Source organism: Tuber melanosporum (assembly GCF_000151645.1).
Source record: "Tuber melanosporum whole genome shotgun sequence assembly, scaffold_289, strain Mel28".
Classification (NCBI taxonomy): Eukaryota; Fungi; Ascomycota; class Pezizomycetes; order Pezizales; family Tuberaceae; genus Tuber; species Tuber melanosporum.
The window spans coordinates 20962-41583 of NW_003298962.1; the positions used below are offsets into that span (position 1 = coordinate 20962).

The following is a 20622-nucleotide window of genomic DNA, read 5'->3' on the forward strand; positions in this document are numbered from 1 at the left end:
TACTATCTCTTCCTCCCCCTCCCCCTCCCCGTTTCCCTTCTTGTCCATCGCCACCTCCCAGAGCCCTTGCTCCCCTCTCCATTCCTCCCTTCAAATTTCTTGATCCCATTGCATTTAATTTTCGAGTACACTTCAACGTCATCTCCTGCTTGTGTTTCGGCATCCATCCCGTAAGGAACAGGATAATACTAAGGCACGGAGCTCAATTGGCACATCTCCAGGATGTCAGATACTCCGGAGGCGTTCCTAAAAGCCTATCGAGCTATCCATTATGTTTATCCTCCACTCCTTCTTATCTTCTTCGTTAGTCTGCAAACAATCACTTGTTGCACTCTGCAGAACCTGAAGCCTTCCAAGGGAGTAATTCGAAGAAATTTGATGTTGTTTCTCCAAACTGCTGCAATTGCAACCTATGTGGGTCAAACTTCGGTGTTCTTGAAAGCTTCCTCTGTGGATGGGTTTGTTGTGGCTAACGATCTGGTCGTTGTGTGCACAGATACTGGAAGCAATATTAATACTTGCCCAATCTCTTGTGCAGAAAGACTATTTCAGTCCTGAAGATAGTATTGTATGCTATAAATTTCACACCCCGTGGTGTGTGTTGGCGATTGCTGACTTGCCCATTTCGCAGCTCTATGTTCTTTCTTCAGTTGTGATTTGGGGTGTGATTGAGCTGTGCCTGGTTGACAACAATAGCCCTGTCTGGTACCCCTACTATGGGTCATGGATCCTATCTTTGATTGCCGAATTGTGCCTTCTAGCGCTCCCGAACGACGACCCAGGCCAGAAAAGTGGGTTCCGTAAGGCTAAGATCTCTGTCGAGATAATTAGGGTTTTCTTTCTGTTTGCATTGCCCGCTTCATACTGGGGCTTCCAACGGAGTGACAACCAGAAGAGCTTCTGCGAAGACGAGGAATCAGCTGGGCTATTGACTGCAAGTAATGCGGTGAATGAAACATCCAACGGTACCTCTTACGGGGCTACTGGTGGCGGTAATAATAATACCCCAGAAAACGCGGCAAACACAGAGGCGAACGCAAGAATGATGAAGAAGATCGAAGAGAGCGGTAATTGGTGGGTTTATGCCAAGTCTTTCTCTGTAAGTTGCTTGAACTACAACCTATAAACGTGCTAGGGCTGATCTGTATATAAAAAGATACTTTGGAAATATCTTTGGCCGAGTGAGGACAGAAGGCTCCAGGCATCTATGGTTATGGTTGCGTTCTGTCTTCTAGCTGAGCGTGGCCTAAACGCCCTAGTGCCCCATCAACTTGGTGTTGTAACGAATTCCTTGAGTATAGGAAATGGTAGTTATGGGTTCTGGTTGCGGATAGCCAAAGCTGACGGATTTAGGAGCCATACCGTGGTTGCAGGTTTCCATCTATGTTATTTTCCGTTGGTTGGATTCTGGTTCTGGAATTCCTGCTCTCCACAGATATCTTTGGATACCAGTGGACCAATACGCCAGCCGCTCAATCACCACTGCCGCGTATAATCATGTTATGTCGCTCTCTCACGATTTTCACACCAATAAGAAAAGTGTGGAGATATATAGTTCGGTCAGGCAAGGGCGCTCAGTTAACGGCTTTATTGAATCTGTATTATTTGCCGTCTTACCTATGCTTGCAGATCTCTGCATTGCGTTCGCATACTTTTATTATATGTTTAATGCCTACATGGCGTTGATTGTAGCTGTTGTGTCGATTGTTTATCTCTATGCTACCGCAAAATTGGGAGCTACGAAAAACCAGATTAGGAGAGATTACAACACGGTGGGTGCTTACAATGTATTCCTGTTCTCGGGCTGGTAGCTGACAATTATGAATTCCCTATAGGCGAGGATTGAAGAGGCAAACGTTATGTGCGAGACCATGTCGAGTTGGACAACAGTGAGCGTAAGGGCAACTGGAATCCGTGAACAAGCGCGTGTTAGTATTCGATGGGCTAACGGCAGATTAGTACTTCAACCGCATTGAGTATGAACAAGACCGATATTGGGGAGGTATACCGCTCTGTTCCCCCGCGCTCAGAGGTCCTGCAGGTATACTAACGGGTAATCGTTTCAGCTATTAAGAATTACCAAAAAGCCGAGCTTAACTATGTTCTGGGCATTACATTTCTGGGAGTTAGTCAAAGCCTTATATTTACGGTTGGTCTGCTAGGCGCCAGTTTTCTCGCGGTTTATGAGGTTTCGAGGGGAAACAAACCTGTGGGAAGTTTCGTTACCTTGCTCTCGTACTGGGCCCAGCTTGGCTCCCCATTAGCATTCTTCGCCAACTTTTATCGTAAGATCCAAACCCAAATGTTGGATGCAGAGCGCCTGCTCGAGCTTTTCCAGAGGAAGCCTTCTGTCGTCGATAAACCCGGTGCGCAAGAATTCCAGCTTAAATCTGGAGAGATTGAATTTAATGACGTCTGCTTCGCATACGACCCTAGGAAGCCTGCTATTAACAATATGAGTTTTAGAGTACCTGGTGGCTCGACAGTAGCGCTGGTAGGAGAGACTGGCGGAGGCAAAACTACATGTCTGAAGTTGTTATTCAGGTTTTTTGACGTTAATTCTGGGTCCATAACGATCGACGACCAGGATATCAGAGATGTCACTCTGTGGAGTTTGAGAGAAAATATGGGCGTTGTTCCTCAAGTATGATATGGTTCCAGAATTCGAAACTAATTCTAAGCATCTGCTCATCACTCGTTCAACATAGGACCCCCAACTCTTCAACGACACATTGATGATGAACCTCAAGTATGCAAATTTCGATGCCACTGATGAACGTATGTGTGGTGCCTTTATGTGGGAATGTTTTTCCCTCTTTAGCTTTTTTGCTCACCATTTCCACAGAGGTTTATGCTGCCTGTCGCGCAGCAGCTATCCACAATAAGATTCTGGGCTTTCCAGACGGCTATTTGACAAAGGTTGGAGAGCATGGTGTGAAGCTCTCGGGCGGTGAACTTCAGAGGGTAGTACCACCCCACACCTGTGACCCGGAGAAGACTAACTTTGTGAAAGATTGCTATCGCAAGAGCAATTCTAAAGAATCCGAAGATAGTTTTACTGGACGAAGCGACTAGTATGGTTGATATGGAAACAGAGCGCTCGATACAACGCGCGTTTCGCGAGCTCGCATCCAACCGTACGATGTTTGTTATTGCGTATGTTTCCGTCCTTGTTTGCTATTCGGTTCAATGAAGATTTTGTGGTTTTTGAACACTGCTGATCCTCATAGTCACCGACTCTCGACAATCATGAACGCGAATCTCATAATTGTGATCAAGGATGGCGAAATTGTTGAAAAGGGCAGTCATGAAGAGCTCATCAGCGCTGGGGGCAAGTACTTCCAGCTGTGGTCGAAGCAACTCAAAAATGAGCAACCGAAGTCTTCTCCGGGAAGGCCGACGGAGTTAAATTATGTCAATGATCTTAGTCCTATATCCCGAGAGCAGGAACTCAAGAAAGTATCGGGGGAGTTGGGCACAATGTCCCACCAAAACCCCAACCTTGACAACCACCCAAAACCCAAAACAGAAGGTGCCAACCTTGCGGCCAATGATTTTTATATTCCAATTCTGGTTCCGGAAAATGGAGAGGGTCTGTCGAATTCACAGAGTGGTCTTGACAAAGATAATATTTCGAAATCGCTCAGCAACCGCCAGAATTTTGTTGCCTTCGCTGCTGAGTTGCCAGGGTCTGATATTCAGGGTGAGGCTAGAGTCTCAAGTACCCATGGAATATTGAGAAATTTCGGATCAGTCAAAAATCCAGAAAAGCAGCACATGCAGTTGCCGCGCCAGGACACCCCCAGGACACCGTCATCTCTGAAACCTGATGCCCAAGAATTTATACCCAATGAACCCACTTCCAATGGATACGCCCACCAGAGCATCTCCTCGGACGGCGCCCCAGTTGGCAATAGCACTGGCTGTCCTTTAGTATCAAGAGAGTCAAAGAATGAGGTTATGATGAATGCACTGACTGACGTGATACCTTTTAGTGACCAATCTGGGAATGGAGAGGCAGGGAACGGGGGTGATGTGCATGATCAGAATGGTGTTGGGGAGGATAGGATCCAGGCTCTTCAGGAGAAGATAGGTGTGGTTTTAAAGTTTTCAGAAGCAAAAGTGAAAGAAATGGAGGAAAGGAGAGCATCTCAGATGTTACCGGTGAAAGAGAAGGGTCCGGGTACATCAGAAGCCCCAAAAAGCTGCATTGCTATGCCAAACGGTAATGATGGGGGTAATCAATGTGCTGTTGACACCGAGAATTCTCCCATGTCTCCAACGGGGTACCGCGGCGGACTCCTACCCGAACCCAAGAAGAAACGACGACGAAACCGGCGCAGAAGCAACAAATCGAAGTCCACAGAAGAGAGTGATAGTATAGCTAATGGTGGATCCCATGAAAAAGCTCAGGGGGCTCCCTTAAGTGAATCTCCAAGCTTGCCTTCAATGAAAAACACTTCCCTCCACCATTGTGTTGGAGAGGAGTTTCCTCCGGCTCTTGGTGGCAATAGCTCAATCGATAAGAAACAGAAACGTCGCTGCCTTGACGGGCCGAAAACATCGAATCCAAAGTCCGAAGTGGAAAGGGCGGTAACTTCTCTCTCCACTCTGGGGCGGATGATTTCCGGCGAGGGGCTTCCGGGGAAAGTTAGAGGAAAGAATGGAATAAGTTCTGCGGGCGAGAGCAATCTCCGAGGTGCCCTAAAGGAGGACCTCAGACCAAAATCGGGCGATGGGGAATACATTGTTTCCCCACCGAACCCTGTAGAACACCCGACGCCAATTAGTTCAGTTGCCAATAGAAACACATTGCGTGAGCAGAATCGGCGCAGGAGTTGGGGAAAGTCGACTGCCCTTAAAGGGAGCTGGAGGCGGTCGGACAGAGATGGCCGTGATGAGGGTGTTGATGCCACTCAGGGCGCAGGTTTGACGGATGGCGCCTCGGCCCATTCCCGGTGACAAGCTCAGTCGATCCAGTAGCGAGCCGTTACTGTATATCGATAGGATAAAAGCTTTTCTGTTGACAAAGGTTCCGCTTTTTGATGATGGAGGTCTCAGCCGTAATTTCCATTATTTCCTTCCATTCTTCGCGCCTCTAAATTATACCTGTCGTTTGCTGATTCTATTTTCTATCCAACTTCTCTCCCGGATTTTGGCCATCGTGTGCCTGAATTTCAAAAGGAGGATGTCATGGAACACAAATTTCGTTCCTTGACCTCAAAGGGGGTCGAAAGGATATTCGTTATATTGCGTATTGGATTATGGTACTAATGATGGTTTTCCTTTGGGTGTCATGGAAAGTGGGCGGCCCTTTTATTGTGTAATTTTGAATATTAAATTTTCTTGTTGCTGGTTTTCAGTATCGGAAGAGGGAGAAGGAGAGGGGGCCGGTTGGTCATTCCTCCTCTCAACTGATGCGGTGGCTTTCCTTCCTTCCTTCCTTTTCTTTTTTCTTTTTTTTTTTCAATGGCAAGGGTTCAGGATGGTTGAGGGATTAGGTGCAGGCTACCTGGCGATTTCATGACTTTTTTGTACTGATAGGCCATTGAATACTGGTACAAAACCGGTAGATAGACATAATGGAACGCTATTTAGTCCGTGTTAGAAAAGTATTTCCTAAATGATGACTGGCTCATGCAAGGAGAGATGGTATTCGCATCTCAATTCACGGGGAGAACGGAGTTTCAAGTTTACCCATAAACATTTGGGTACGACCAGTACTATAGGCAACATGGGGGGGGGGGTCGCCTGTGGACTACAAGTAAGTTGCCGTACTAGTTGTGAATTGGTTGGGGGGGGGCTTAATGCCGCTGGAGGGCGCATTATATGTTATTGTGTAAGGATTGTGAGTACGGTATTGTATCCACGTACGAGTAGGGTTTACGAAGATATAGAGATAGATTACCATAATATATGCTTGATGGTTGCGGTGAGTCTGGATTTATCTCACGCCGGTACCTGAAGAAAGAGGGATATGATACGAGGGGACCGGTGGTTGGTGGTGTGGGCATAGGAGGATCCCAGTAGGGTACGATACCGGTACTGTGCTCGAGGGTACTGTGCTCGAGTACAGTACTGGGACAAGGGTTGCGAGGCTACGGCCCGAGAGGTAAGTCACATACCGGTAGAGAGCGGACGAATGAGACCAAATATGAGCGATTGACCAACAGGAGGCCCTATGGGAAAAAGACGTAAGATGCAAACCATTCCTCTCGCTTGTTCCCTCGGACCCACCTACGATACTGTACTTGAGCACTGTACTGGTACTCGAATAAACTCTGAGTACCGGTAGATTGCAGTGCAATACTCGACCCGCCGCTATACTTTTCATGGTAGTGATGGTACCATACTCGAGTAGCGTACAGAGAATAGTGGCGGGTCGAGTTTACTAGAGTACTCGTACCCAAAGTTTACTCGAGTATCATACAGAGTTTACTGTAGCCTGGCCAAAGAATCATCGCACTTCAATGGGGTTGAAAACCTTGTTCCACAATTAGGCAGGACTGATAAATCCTTCCTCAGCGAGTATAACTGAGTACGGTTTTAAGCAGAAAATGGTAAACAACGCGTTACCTTCTTTTATCCCAGCATGTGTTCTAGATCCCTTGTACCACATACTACCGCTGGCCCTTTCCTCTACTAACTTACTGCCGCATCAGTACCAGCACCCCCATGCTGGACGAACAAGCGGGACCACCATGGCCACCTTACAACAGCTACAGACGACGTGTCTGAGCCTTCTCTTCTCAACGCAAGCCCACCCCGTAGGATTCGCCAAATTATCCGTAAAGCCTGAGACCTGCCTATCCGACGAGAAAGAGGAGCACCTCTTGGGCCTCTATGACAAGCTCGAGAAGGTATGTCTCGAGAGGCGGATACTCGAAGCAGAGATGTCCGGGGTTGGGATTGAAGGTGGTTTTTTCTTCCCCCCCCTTTTCTTTCCCCCCCTCTTTCTTCACTTCTTTCTTGCATTACCCCCTCCCTTCCTTCCTACTTTTTTTCCCACACACACACCCTAGCATTCGATGATTGGTTCTATGTCTAACAAGCGTTTGGGATCATGCAAGACGCAGATGACGACCTTTCGATCGAGGACCGGCTCCGCATCACGGAAGCGGAGCTGTTGGGGAGTAGGGCGAATTCAGTGATGAAAGGAAAAATTGTCGAGACGACATTGGCTACACAGCCAGTGCTTCGAGCGGTCCACTTGAGCTCTAGAAGCACGGCGAAGGAACGGTAATGCCCTCTCTTCCCCCTTCACTGCTGTAGCGAGATATGACTCCCACCCGCTTTGTGCTCTGGACTGAAATCTAGTTTAATCTACTAGCGCTTTATCACCGCTCATCCTCCGCCGAGACGTCCTCTCAGTTACGCACGCCAACCTCTCACACGTCCTCGGTGCCAGCCGAGAGACACTGTCGAAACTACAAGCATCTAACACGAATGCCCAAGTTCTCAACAGGCAATTGGCCGCGAGACTGCTCAAGCTCAGCGAGAAACAGAAGAAGACGAGAGAAGTAGTGGCACGAGATGACCAGGGATATAGAGATGCTCAGGTGGTGCTCTGGGAAACGAAGATCAAATGGGAGGTCATGAGAAATGCCGTGCAGGCGATTATAGTGGGGAGCGGGGTGGACTGGGCTGGCGATAAGAGGCTTAGGGATACGGTTCTGTCCTGCGGCGAGGAGCTGGAATTGGCTTGATTCTTCCTTTGTTTCTTTTTTCACTATCTTCCATCTGGTTCGTGACTTAGAGACTATTGTTCGGGCATGTAATGTGTCCGCGGTTATTGCTCCTACTGGAGTACTGCTCAGCTCAACCCGCGCTACTCTATCTTGATGACGCGCAGGAGGTTCTCTAGGGAAGCCCTTATTCAGGAACAAATGACACATGAGGGAAAAATGGCGTTTGGAAGGCCTGGAAGCTGTATTTCATAGACCTGTGCCTTGCATTTTTTTTCCCTTTTTTTCTCCTCTTCCTTTCAATAAGCACTTTCCGCACAATAGGATCACACTCCCCAACCCAATCAAGGAAGTGCCCCCCAACCCAGCATATCATATTACCGGTATCCGAGAAAAAAATAAAAATAAAAAAAAATAAGACGAAAAACAAAGAACAATTACCGCCCCCACTTAAATATACTCGAGTACTGTACTTCCTACTGCACACTTTCACCGCAGATAATACAATCATCCTGTAAACCTCCCACACAACCCCATCAAATCCATGCCACCGCGTCCTCTGGACAAGCCCGATTGCGGGGCACACTATGAGCAATCAGTATCATACTTGTAGTACAATACCCCCACCTCGAGAGGTGCAAAAGGGAAAGTTCCGAGAGTCCTGATACCCTGCAATGTTCGGGAATTGTGCTGTGCTGCGCTGTACTGTACAAAAGCACTCGAGCATCACATCATACTTCAATCGGTGCACAGTAATGAGTATCCCCTGGTTCACTGAGACGTGGGCGAAATCTCTCTCATGCATTAGCACCCAAGCTAGCAGCTTGGCATCCGGGTAATATCAATGAATATGTGCTCAAATCTACTATAGAGTTCTCATATCTACACAGTCGAGTTTAGTTGGTAAACGCATGGAATTAAGGTCTTATTTGTTTTAAAAAACGCTATTACTGAGGGACAGAGGGGGTGTAATTATGCCATCGGGTAAAGCACAGCTGGTCACTTGCACAGAGAGCGCTTGGTGGTGAGCAGGCCCGACACTCATACTGGGTAAGCTTGGGGCGGGCGCAGCCTTGCTTCTGACCATTCCGAAAGTCATACCGACAGATACAACACTTCCAACCCTTTTCCATCTTCTTAAGGTGATGGTCGGATGAAGGTTGGGATGTAGGCTTTTGCAAGTAGTAATGTTTTGTAAAATAGAGGCGTGGTGTTTTGGATTGATAGCGAGTACTTGGCCGATAGCGTATTCTTCTAGCCTTTCTACCCCTATCCTGCTTACTAGGAGTCTGGTCACAGAGTTTTTTAAACAATAGACGGCGAAATTCTACTGCTGGCATAGGGCAGGCAAGTGGGTGGGAGAGTATATCTTGATCAGCCAAATCTCCTACATCTAGCAGTCGGTGAAGCTCCGTATTCCATGCAAGATTGATCAAAATATAGGTGTTCGTAGTTGATACGTTTAAGAAAAAATAAAAGAAGGCTAGCCAATTCTGCCGTGCACACTGGTGTGTTGTAAAGGCTATATTCTAGTCATTAGTGGTGCTGAGACCAGAATTTAATTCTATTTTGCTTACCTGCACGGCACTGATCCGCTATGTCGACCCCGTCCATATGATGATTATAGTCATCAATTGTGGTAGGAATAAAGAAGGCAGCGTGGGCCTGATCTCCAAATACCTTTCGTACTAGGGTAGCATTTGTGCTAGTTGTACGAGGCCGTCGATGCATGCTGTGTATAACCGCATTCCATGGATGAACCGTAGTAAGTATTCTTACTATATTGTTGTCCATCCATCGGAAGCACAATACCCCATCCACAGAGTAACCATCAATTGAATTCCATTCAGTAAGAGCTTGTTACTCAAGACCGACTGGGTATTCAATTCTATTAACCCTGGTAGTGCCGCAGTCTCCAATTCTGTTTTCTCTTAATTTTCGAAACAGTGGGATCGTAGAAAACCCATTATCCATATAGACAATATGGTTGTATTGCTGGGTATTAAGAGAGCGACATAATTGGACAACAGCGGAACTTGTTGGTGAGAGGTCGGGCAGCTTTATTAGCTCCGAAAAGAACTCAGTTTGGGAGGTAAGCATCCAATCTATTGTATACCCTATACAACACAGAGCAATGACTTTGTACCCTATTGGAATTGGTTTGCTTGGTATGTGAATAGTATGAAAGCTTCTACCAGCAAATGATACCATCATTTCATCAATTGAGAGATGGGTACCAGGCTGAAGCAGCATCTGACCTTTATGTTGCAAATAGCTACTAAGCGGTTCCAGCTTTTTCCACCATTCCCCTCGTGATAAGCCAGTACTGTCTTCTGGCATCGAGATGTGGATAAAGCGCTTTACTTGACAGTAGTGGCGGTAGCTCATAGAGCTGCGAGCGGAAAGAATACAATCAGACCAGTATCTCCTCACCCGACCCAACCGAGAAATACCCATCAGTATCGTGATTCCTAGGAATATGCGCAACTCCTGAACTGAGATCACACACCGCCATTGCTGTTTTGTGGCATTTTTCTGTTGTGCATACGCATTGGTTGCGCAAACACGTTGCTGAATTATGCAATCATCCCAAAACAGACCAAAAATCGCTGCCGGTGTCAAGCTGGCTCCTCCAGGCACTCTTGACTCGGTAGTATGCTCTGCACCTTCGAGAGGCTTAAAGGCTGCAGGATCATGCAGAATCGGTTCGGTACCCCCAATCACATTTGTAGCCTTTCTTTGGGTTGCACGCTTTGTCTTTCTTGCCGGAGGTTGAATATTCAAAGGACATGTAGAAAGAGGTTTACGGGATCGTTTGGCTGACATTATTGCTCGTATTGAGGAATTAGGCTCAGGCTAATAGTATCTCTACTAGTACTCAAGCTGAAGTTCAGCGGGGAGGAGATGTAGTTTAATGTCATGTGATCGGCTACCTACATTTGGTTAAACTAAGTACACTAATGCATGAGAGAAATTTCGCCCACGTCTCAGTGAACCAGGGGATAGTGCCGTGGAAGACTCGGATGTGGAAAAAAAAGTAAGGAAAGAAGGAAAGAAAAGCCTGCAACGTACAGTAGTTGTTAGAGTGCCATACTGTTATGCGTGTGATCGACGAGATGGGACACGGCGTGATGTTGATGTACAAGTACGACGGCATGGGGCGCGATCGATGGCATATCGCATCCTGAGACGGTACGCGGTAATCGGGTCGGCAGAGTGTACGAGCATGAGTACAGTGCGGTACTCGAGTACCGTAGCAGAGCACTTGTACTGTAAATTATCATACACATTACCGCAAGTTCCTGGTTATGCTGGAGTCGGGGGTTTACTTTTTCCGATTTACGGTGGTGGTCATTGGGAAAGGTATATATATATCATATCGGTATCATACCCCACCGCATTCTCTCGGCTGGGTCGAAGTCGGGTCTGCTGAGGTGGAGCTTCCCATAGTCTAACAAGTTGGTGGTAGGCCTGAAGTTGTGGTATCATGCAAGTACTCGTACTGTACCGTTTGTTTTATGTCATAAGTGGCTACGGTGCAGTAGTGTGTGAATTATGATACTGCCACAGCGGTTTGGTTGGTTTTCTGTTGGGAGAGGAGGGGTAACCGTGCCAAGGTTGTGGCATAGCCACAACCCAAGCTTGCTCATTCGCAAACTTGGGCACCTCGCTCCGCTAGGTGCCCTACAGCTCAACGCCAGATTCGGCTCAACGCCAGATTTTACCAAGATATAGAACTTAAAATACAATATTTCCACCACGCTTGCTTCTTTCCTTCTCCTTTGCTCTTCTGTTCCTAGTAGACCTTTTAAGCTCCTGAAAGATTGGTTTCCAATTTTTTTTTTGGTCATGAATAGCTTTTTTTTTGCCTGTTCAAGCTGTCTCTCCGCTTGCTCTAACTTCTTCTGCACATCATCATCCTGCCTTTTACGTACTATCACTCGAGCTTGATGGGCATAAAGGACATCTCCTTTCTGACATGAGTGTCGTAAGCGGTTCTGGCAAGTGGCTTGTGCTAGTTGGGCTGCTTGGGTATTTCCTAGCTCTTCAGAAGCCTGTGCTCCAGTCTGTGCCTGGATAAGGCTGCCCTTGATGTAGTGCCATAAATTGGTCTTAAAGGTGGGAGATACCGGATCAGATGCCTCTTGGTATCATGCCTGCTGTGTCAAGGACTGAACTGTATAGGGTGTAGATGGTGCCAGAGAGAGGGTTGGCGGAGGAGTTGCGGGTTGGGTGTTGTAAGCGGTATTGGAAGCGGTATTGGTTCTATACTCCTGAAGGTGAGATAAAAGGATATCAGGATTGTAGGGTATGAGACCAGTTTTCCGAAAGGCGGAGATAATAGTGCTGTCCTTGAAGGCTTGTGCTCGAATGGAATTCAGAGCCGTAAGGAATTCTACCTTATTGAAGTTGGAACACCCGGTATGGGTCGCTCTATCAATTGCCTCTGCATAATAGTGCTTTAAGGACTGAAAGACAACTACATTAAGTGGTTGAAGCATATGTGTACTGTGCGGTGGGAGGCAAAAGGGAATAATCGCCTTCTCATCACAAAAGGTAATAAAATTTCTCGTACAGTGACAGCCACGCCCATCAAGTAGGAGAAGCCGATATGTCCCTACTTGACGCCGCGCAGAAAATTGCTCAAAGTGATACAGCCAGTCTAAACAAAGCTCATCGTTTGAATAGCCTGTTTCAGATACGGACATCAAAACATCGTCTTCGATATCGGCCTTCGTAGCCCAATTCTCTATATGCACTACACCTGGCAGTATCACTATCGGGAGAAGGACAAAACAGTTACAGCTAATTGCTTCACAAGAAGTGACAAGTTCACAGTTCGTAGAACTTGCCAAATAGGATTGCCGATTAGGGTCAAGGGTGATGATCTATTGATCTTTGCCGATACCGATACGGAAGCCTGTCTCATCGAAATTATAGATGTCTTCGGTCTGAATATCTTTGATATCCATCACATGCTTGAAGCAGAGAAGCCAATCCAATATGTCTGCAGGATTGTGCACATTCTTTCTCTCATCCTCTAATGTCTTCTGTTTTCTCACATGAAACTTGGGATGTCACTTAAGAAAGCGACTTGTCCAAGCTGAACTAACTGTAGGTGGTGGAGAGCTAGGATTGATACTTGGGTGATTTCGGCGCAGGATACTATTTGCACAATTGGTGATCATGGAAATGCAGGTGGAGGTTCCAATCTCATCAAGGCGCCGAAGATAGAGCCCAATAGCAAGTTCTTCCTCTGGCGTAAGCTTTCTGTTTGCAGGAAGTCATTCATTTCGTGCTTGACGGCCATTCCATCTCCCTCAAAGGCAAATCTCAGGAACCTCAAACTCACAGGCAGCAGCCGCAACATTTGGCTTTTCACTTTCCAAAAGCTTCTCACAGGCAAGCCCAATCCTGGCTTTAATCTCGGCATACTGCTCACTCATTTTGAAAGGGTTGCGTGGAGAGGGGGAGGGGTGTTTGTCGGGGGTGATCGAAAATCTGGCGTTGAGCCGAATCTGGCGTTGAGCTGTAGGGCACCTAGTGGAGCGAGGTGCCCAAGTTTGCGAACGAGCAACCTTGGCATGGTTAGCGGTACTGTACGAGGCTGTAGACAAAAATCACTGCTAGCAATCACACAACATACCCAAACACTCACACATGCCCAAACAACTTTGAATATCGCAACAACAATAGTAGAAAAAAAATTCAAAAAAATTCAAAAAACAAAATTTAGAAGGTGGTACATGAGGCAAATTGGAACATAGAAAATACATCAAAATTCAGTTTGCATCCTCCTTCGTTGCTTGACCTGTGCAAATCTTGTTGTAACCTACTCCCCAGTATCTTAAGAATCTCAAAGAGGTTTCTGGATACTATTATTAGGATAGGGGGAGAAGCACCTATAGAATTCCTCTATAATAGTAATAGAGTTGAGGAAAATAGAAAGCGACCATTTAACTTGTAGTATATTCAGAAGAAGAGCATTCCTGTAAAGCTTAAGAGACTAAATCCTTAAGGTATTGTAGTCTCTTTAAATACAAAAGATTGTAATTAGGAAATATAACAATATTGCAATATCCAAGGAGAACATTCAACAGTGCTAACATAGTAGCAAAAGTAAATCAATCAAAGTCCTAAAGAAGAGAACTTGATGTAACAGGATAAAACTAATAAAATAAGTAATGCAATCCAAACAAGGTTAAACAAGCAATTGCTACTAAGGTACTATTCTAGTAGTAACAATAGTGTAAGGAAATACCCAACTGGGTATTAACATAACAATGGATACAACTAAGTGAACAAAGAAGATGTACTCAATTGAGTACTAACTAGTCAGTACAGGAAATATACACTATTAGAAAGAATCCTATATAGATGAGTACTAATTTCAAGTTAGTTACATTGGTAGAGAATAATTGAATTCCATTACACTTGTAGGGATACTGTCAATGTAGTAGTTTCAATCGTGAGGCTGTAAATAGTCCCACTCCTCCTGAACTGCTTTTCTTATTTGGTGAATTATTTTTGGAAATGTACTTCTTCCTTTAATCCTTTACTACATGATCCTCCATGCATTTTTTATAGGATTCAAGTCAGGTGATGAGGCTGGCCAAGTGTGAAGAGGAATACCTAACATTTGTTTTAGTTTCATAAGAACTCCTTTAGTCCGGTGAATTGAGACCTAGTTCTCAATAAATTTGGCCTCAGGAGATGCATCATAAGAAACAAGATGCATATAAGCAGGTATGACAATGGGTTTAAGGACCTGCTGAAGGTAGTCTTTTACAATTACAAGAAACATAAGTGGTGACTTCCAATTATAACTAATAGCCTCCTATGCCATCACAGATATGTGGCTACTGTAAAATGAATACTGCATGCAATTATTGTGGTAGCACTTGCCAGAAAGTTGGGTAATCTACACACATCCTTGCTAAGATATATTAAAAATACACTCATCAGAAAGTACATGCTTTTGCTACTAGTTTATTGGCTTGAGTATATGTTTATCAGCATAAGCTTTATGCATCTGCTAGTTTTCCTTGTTGATAAATAGCTTCTTACAAGTCTTATATATTGAGTATCCTCCCTTCTCAAGTATTTGTTTAATAATTTTTGAAGAAACAGTCAATCCTATCTCTTAACTCAACTTTTGCTAATAAAGGCATTACTCTTCCCAGCTACTTTAGAGATGGAAGATCAATTGGTGAATACCATATTTGTTGAGGAGCTGTGGGCACATAGGACAATCTCATTGTCTTTGTGGCTATTGTTGCTTTTGCCAATCACTGATCGTTCATTATGGAATACCAGTCTGCCATGAAATTTCAAACTGGGACAGGCCAGTGGTGAGTAGGGTAAGAACTCTGGCTTGCATTAGAGTATGTCATTCACCATAGGATGGCTTGTATAGTGGAGTAGACAACATTTTCATCTAATCTTGGTATTGTGGTTGCGATGGACAATTGCTAGTGGTGATTTTTGTCCACAGCCTCATACTGTACTGTACATGCTACGGTATGTCCATGTTAAATTCTTGGTGACTACGGGCTAACCGCATCGTGAGGTACAATACCGTGCCGGTAGTTAGGCCGTATTCATCTATGCGGGCTTAACACTAACGCGACGCCCGGGCTAGAGGAAAACAAAAGCAATCATCTCACTTACGAGTATGATAAGATATGATACTCGAGTGACTATGGGGAAGCAAGGGGAGAGAGTAAAAAAGGAAACTTTGGTTCCAGAGGGGGTCGAACCCTCGACCTTGGCGTAAACATCTGGATGATATTAGCACCACGCGCTAACCAACTGAGCCATGGAACCATTGTGCATCTAAGAAAAAAAATATATAGGTATCCATAGGAGAGCTTCGAAGAATGAGAGTAGAATGGTTTTACCGTTAGACGGCTACTACTTGAGTATGGGCAGATTATTAAATGCTAGACCACCACGTTGCTCACCACCCCGCCGAACGGCGTAAACGAGTAATCATGTGTTAGTCACGGGGAGATGAGTAGGATAAAATGGACTTACTAGTCTCTAAACTATCATACCGATTCGCTCTTCTCTCTCCTTGCGCGAAGCCCCCCCCCAATCACCACCACCACTATAAAGAAGAAACAGAAACAAACCCCACAAAACTCCCCACGCCACGGCCCCGGACCATGCACAGATTTCTTGCTAGAAATGAAAGCTAGTAAAGTAGAAAAAAGGAAAGAAGTGATCACAACCCAACTCCTTTCAACCCCTGTATCGGTTCCACCAATCTCTCTACCGACGTTACCAGTGGCCGCTCTGCGCTCCCGGACAACGCCCTTCTCCGCTGGGCAGTAACCGTAGTAAGCGTCGACCGCGTTGTGGTCGCGGTAGTGGTGGTGATCTCCACTTCCTCCCTCCTAGCGGTCTCCGCCGCCTGCTCTGGGAATGGCGTGCCGGTTAGGGGTGCAAGGATTAGGTAGCGCCAGACATAGAGCGTTGCGTCGTAGAGGAGGATTAAGATCGCCGGGGTCATGGTTAGGATTCCCAGGAATACCTGGTTAGGTGTGTTCATTAGTGACGGAGTGGGCGAGGCGGGCGGGTGGATGGGGCAGCTTACGAAGGAACGGACGGCCCAAGTTTGAAGGATTCCTAAGATTTCGAGTGGGTCCAAGTTTGGCGGAGACATGTTCGGGTATCTTGAAGGGTTGGTGCCTTTGCAGATCGGGAGCGTGCGAGGGTGCGTTGTGGGTGGGGTGATGGTGGGATGTGAGAGGAAGGAGGGGGGATGTGAGTGAGAGAGTGTGGAAGATACTGTAGGCGAGGGGATTCGTGGCCGTTTGCGGGTTGAACGGGTGTCTGCTTGGAATGTCGTGAATGGAGGAGGCTCGTGGCTTGGTGAGCATGGTTGGGTTACTTGGGTGAATTGGTTACAGCTCTACAGCAGTGCGACACACGTTCGGATTCGCGAGCTCAATTCGCGCTACTCTATCGACGCCACTATTCTGGTGCTTGGGTTCTGGGGTACAATCAGGACTACTAACTTAAGTGGACTCGCGCTTTCACGAGCAAAACCACATGAACGCTGAATAGCTAGCCTCCCCTGATGGAACACCGCAAGCACCCCCCCCCGTGCCCATCTACCTGGCCTATGAACACGCAAATGAAGTTGCCGGTAATCCGGATCCCCAGGCGCAAGGGCAACACTTGCGCCTCATGGGATTAGCAAGGGTCTAGCTTTGGTAACATCTTTGTATTCACTCGAGAGACATGACTTGGGATGTGGTGTTGTTCGCCATTAGACTACATTCCCTTTGAGATATCACAAGAAGCTGAGGTAATCATACCAATATGAGTCAATCCAAAAGTCCCTGTCTTGTGTGTCTTGTGAGAGGTGACTTGTTTCTCGTGATAGCTACCCACTGCACTGTACATCCTTGGTACAATATACGCTCTTAACCCATCCCTTCGTATAGGATGATACTGGAGTAGGTACACTGGCGGAGCTAGGCTAGGGCTCAGTGTCTGGATATAGGATTTCAAAGTTTTAGGTGAAGGTGGTAAATCACTCTCGAAAATGCTGACTTCCAGAGTTGAAGATTCGAGTCCCAAGGACTTGTCGTTCTTCATGAATAAGCTCTTCAGGGTGATGCTTTTTGGTGACATAATTGGGATAAATTCCTCTGCGTCACAGATCTGCCATTTGGCGAGAGGAGAATACCTCCCTTGTATGCATCATCTTACTGGCTGAATGGGCTTCGACATGTCTGAAAAGCAATAAAGTCTATTATACGAAAATACTACTCTGAGTTTTGGTTGTTGAAGAAGATTGAGGCTAATAGGCTGATATTTGAGGCAGCACTGAAGGTAGCATGGTGGGCGGTCTTATAATCCTTAATTGATCAATTAATCAAGTCTATGCCTCGCTGTTTGCATACCATGTGTAAGGCACATGGTTACTATAAAAAGTATTGAAAGTCAATTAATTATTATTAATTTGAACTCACATTCATCTAATTTGGGCTTAATTTTGTGAAGCAATATGTGTTGTTACAAGCATACTCAGGTGTAGGGCATTCATTGATATGGGGCATAAAACAGTACTTTTGAGAGATACTTGTACAATACACTGTCATATACAAGTGCAATGGCCATGAACAAATAGTGGCAATATTGCTCCAATGGCTGAAAGTTTAGGCTTCCCTGACTCTAGTTCGGGTACCATAGAATCTGGTCTTATAGAGACCATTGCCAAGTGAATGATGTGTGGAACTATACTCATTTGGAACCTCAGTTATGTGGTGAAGGAACCAAAACTCAGCTCTTACAAAGTATGAATATACACAAGATTCTATCAATCCGTCATATTATCCTTCCAATTACCAGTATTCAATTTACCTCAATCTTGCCATATAACTAGCTCAAAGACTACTGCAGAACATTCAGGCCAATGATGAAACAGTTTGGAAGATACAATGCCCAGGTCTACAGGTGTGGCATTTAGAAAGTCGGAGATAAATGGTATAGATAATATTCCAAGACTCAGTTGGTGACACAACATATGCAAGCAGTTATTAATACAGAAGGTATAGGCTAAACCAGCAAAGCAGGTTGAATGAAGCTGTATACGGTTACAAAAGATAGAAGTGCTCATGTGGATTACACATTACCGCTAGAGAATAAAGCACCTAATACCGCTATTAGAACATGACCTTTAATGCTAGACAAAGCATCCACCTTTTTTGAAATCCTTAAAAGTACGATAGTGAAATGGAATTCACCTGAAGTAAGAGAAGGGATTCGGCAACTGAGTAGAAAGCTATCATGTGACACTTCAACAACCTTGGTCAGTACATAGCCAGAGATAGAGGAAAGACTTTAGGAGACCTTTAAAGAACTGAGAGAGTAGGGAAGGCTCAGAATGTATAGGTGGTTTTGGAGAAGGGCAAAAGAGCTCAGGAAGGTAGCCTATCGAGATTTGTAGTACAAGCTAGAATTATTTGTTTTCTTGTATGTATTACAAATGTAGCTTGGCGAGGAAAAGGTTTTCACGTGACATATGATTATGAGTCATAGGTATGTTATTGTTTTAGGCTTATGACTAATTTAAGTCGTATGATATATAGTGTTACGATTTGTTATGTATTGCACATGACTTGAGTTTGAGTCATGGGACAGGCACCTGATGAGTGTGTCTTGCAAGTATGCCTTGCGGGTATGCATTGCGTATATGGTTTAGGTTTGGCACATAACCTCATTATGAGGTAATGGATTTCACGCATGTGACTACTAGGGGTCAAATGATTTGTTTATTGTATTAGGATTGGTTTATAGGTTTTCGCAGATGACCTTGATACAAGGTCATGAGTTTTGAGCATATGATTACTTTGGTCATATAATTTGTTTGTTATGATTTGGTTTCACATATGTGACCACTTTGGGTCACATGACTTGGATCGAGAAGAACACTATATAAGGAGATGGTATGGCCAAGGAAGATAGGTTCTTCATGCTTTGTTCTAAGTACTTTTCCTTGTCCTGGCTGTCGCTTCACCCCGATTGTTACTTTCGCACTCATGATGGCCCTTGATGCCTTGAATTCTGGGGGAGATATCTGAGTTCGCTTAGTAGTTCCTGGGATTCTTGGTATTGAGGTCTGTTAATATTGCATGGCGGATTACTTGTTTGCCTCTCGTTTGGTTGTCTCCTAGTTATCACACGATGCTGGCACTGCGAGCTACTCATCATGGTCGCTTACGAGTCCCTTTCGGTAAAATTTCTTTGGCTTCCGGGCTATTGTCTACTCGTAGGTTTTGCATTGGATTGGGGCAATTGAACTTGGTATGTGAGGGGATCACCCATGTCATTCTCTGGGTCAGCACATATTTCTTGTTGGGTTTTAATAGAATCCTTAGTTCACACGATACAAAATGCCGACATGTTTGCTTGATGACCATCCAGTATCCTCAACTTGTTGTACCGGCAGCATCACTTCTCAGATGGCAAGGTGGTACCTGCCCAGCCGTTTTTCGTTATGTTATGTTTCTACGGTTGGAATCATATGATGTTGTTTATCACCGTTCCCTTGGAGTTTTGTCCTGATGGCATTTACGGTGGTTCAGTCCGGTATCTCCTCCTCACCTCAGTGGGAATGGCTTTGACACTGAAAAAACCTTACTATTTGGTGTGGTTTTTTTTTATTACTGCCTGGGGTAGTGTGAGACGATTATTCGCCAGACACTTGCATTGTCTGTATGTTTGGGTGGTTTGGTTATGGATTGTGGTTGGCAGCTTCACCTATTGCAAGTGGGGCCTACCTTCTGTATGTCTACTTCTGTTCGCTCACCTTCTATAATGATTCCTCCTTGGATGGTTAGGTCTTGGCGATGGGGAACAATACTTCTCATTTTCTTCTTCTTTTCTTCTGTGTCTTACGATAGCGCTAGGTCTTTGCCTGCGTTATCGATAGTACCAGACCTCTGTCTTCTATCGGAAATGCCTATCGTAAGATTTCTCTGACTCTTCTTTATAAAGAACTTTCTATGGCGTAATGATAACGTTGCAATAAAGATACAGATCGTAAAGGTGTTTTATATTCGTTAAAGTAATAAGTAGGAAAAGTACTTAGAAGTCAATCTAATTTTATTTAAACTTGTACCGCCAACACTGGCATACGATGAGCCCCCGCTGGCACAGGGATACCGCTAACCGGTATACCACTAATCCTAGGCTAACTAAGTCTACACTCCCATACCTGCCATCCCAGAGTCACGCCTGCATGGAAAATAATTACAAGACCATGAAACAACCCAGCGCCCACCCCGGTTCAAGTCCGTAGCCCCTCTGGTATGAAGCCAACCAGCACTAAGCGTAGCCGAAGCCGAGCAAAAGACCAACACAACCAGGTTCCTTGTCCAACAAACATAAAATCACTACCACCCGGCCCAAATACCGTTCC

The 20622-nt window shown here is 45.3% G+C and overlaps 2 protein-coding genes; one reads left to right on the forward strand and one right to left on the reverse strand.

Annotated features, from left to right (window-relative positions):
- Nucleotides 1-222: 222 nt before the first annotated feature.
- On the forward strand, nucleotides 223-4962 carry GSTUM_00001413001 (uncharacterized protein; the record flags this gene model as incomplete). The annotated part of the gene is made up of 11 exons (XM_002838815.1): nucleotides 223-483; nucleotides 632-1099; nucleotides 1157-1310; nucleotides 1354-1772; nucleotides 1836-1895; nucleotides 1960-2002; nucleotides 2067-2644; nucleotides 2709-2778; nucleotides 2846-2967; nucleotides 3014-3156; nucleotides 3231-4962. The coding sequence occupies 11 exons, from the start codon at nucleotides 223-225 to the stop codon at nucleotides 4960-4962; spliced, it is 4050 nt and encodes a 1349-aa protein (XP_002838861.1).
- Nucleotides 4963-15704: 10742 nt separating this feature from the next.
- GSTUM_00001414001 (uncharacterized protein) lies at nucleotides 15705-16422 on the reverse strand. XM_002838816.2 has 2 exons: nucleotides 16285-16422; nucleotides 15705-16221 (listed from the first exon to the last, which is right to left on the reverse strand). The coding sequence occupies exons 1-2, from the start codon at nucleotides 16351-16353 to the stop codon at nucleotides 15913-15915; spliced, it is 378 nt and encodes a 125-aa protein (XP_002838862.1). The 5' UTR covers nucleotides 16354-16422; the 3' UTR covers nucleotides 15705-15912.
- Nucleotides 16423-20622: the final 4200 nt, after the last annotated feature.

What these genes read in the sequence shown, in the direction of transcription:
- GSTUM_00001414001 (XM_002838816.2), bottom strand. Translation starts at nt 16,353, where the DNA reads ATGTCTCCGCCAAACTTGGACCCACTCGAAATCTTAGGAATCCTTCAA. An exon ending in CTTGGGCCGTCCGTTCCTTC is followed by an intron (nt 16,222 to 16,284) that starts GTAAGCTGCCCC and finishes ACACCTAACCAG; the next exon opens with GTATTCCTGGGAATCCTAAC.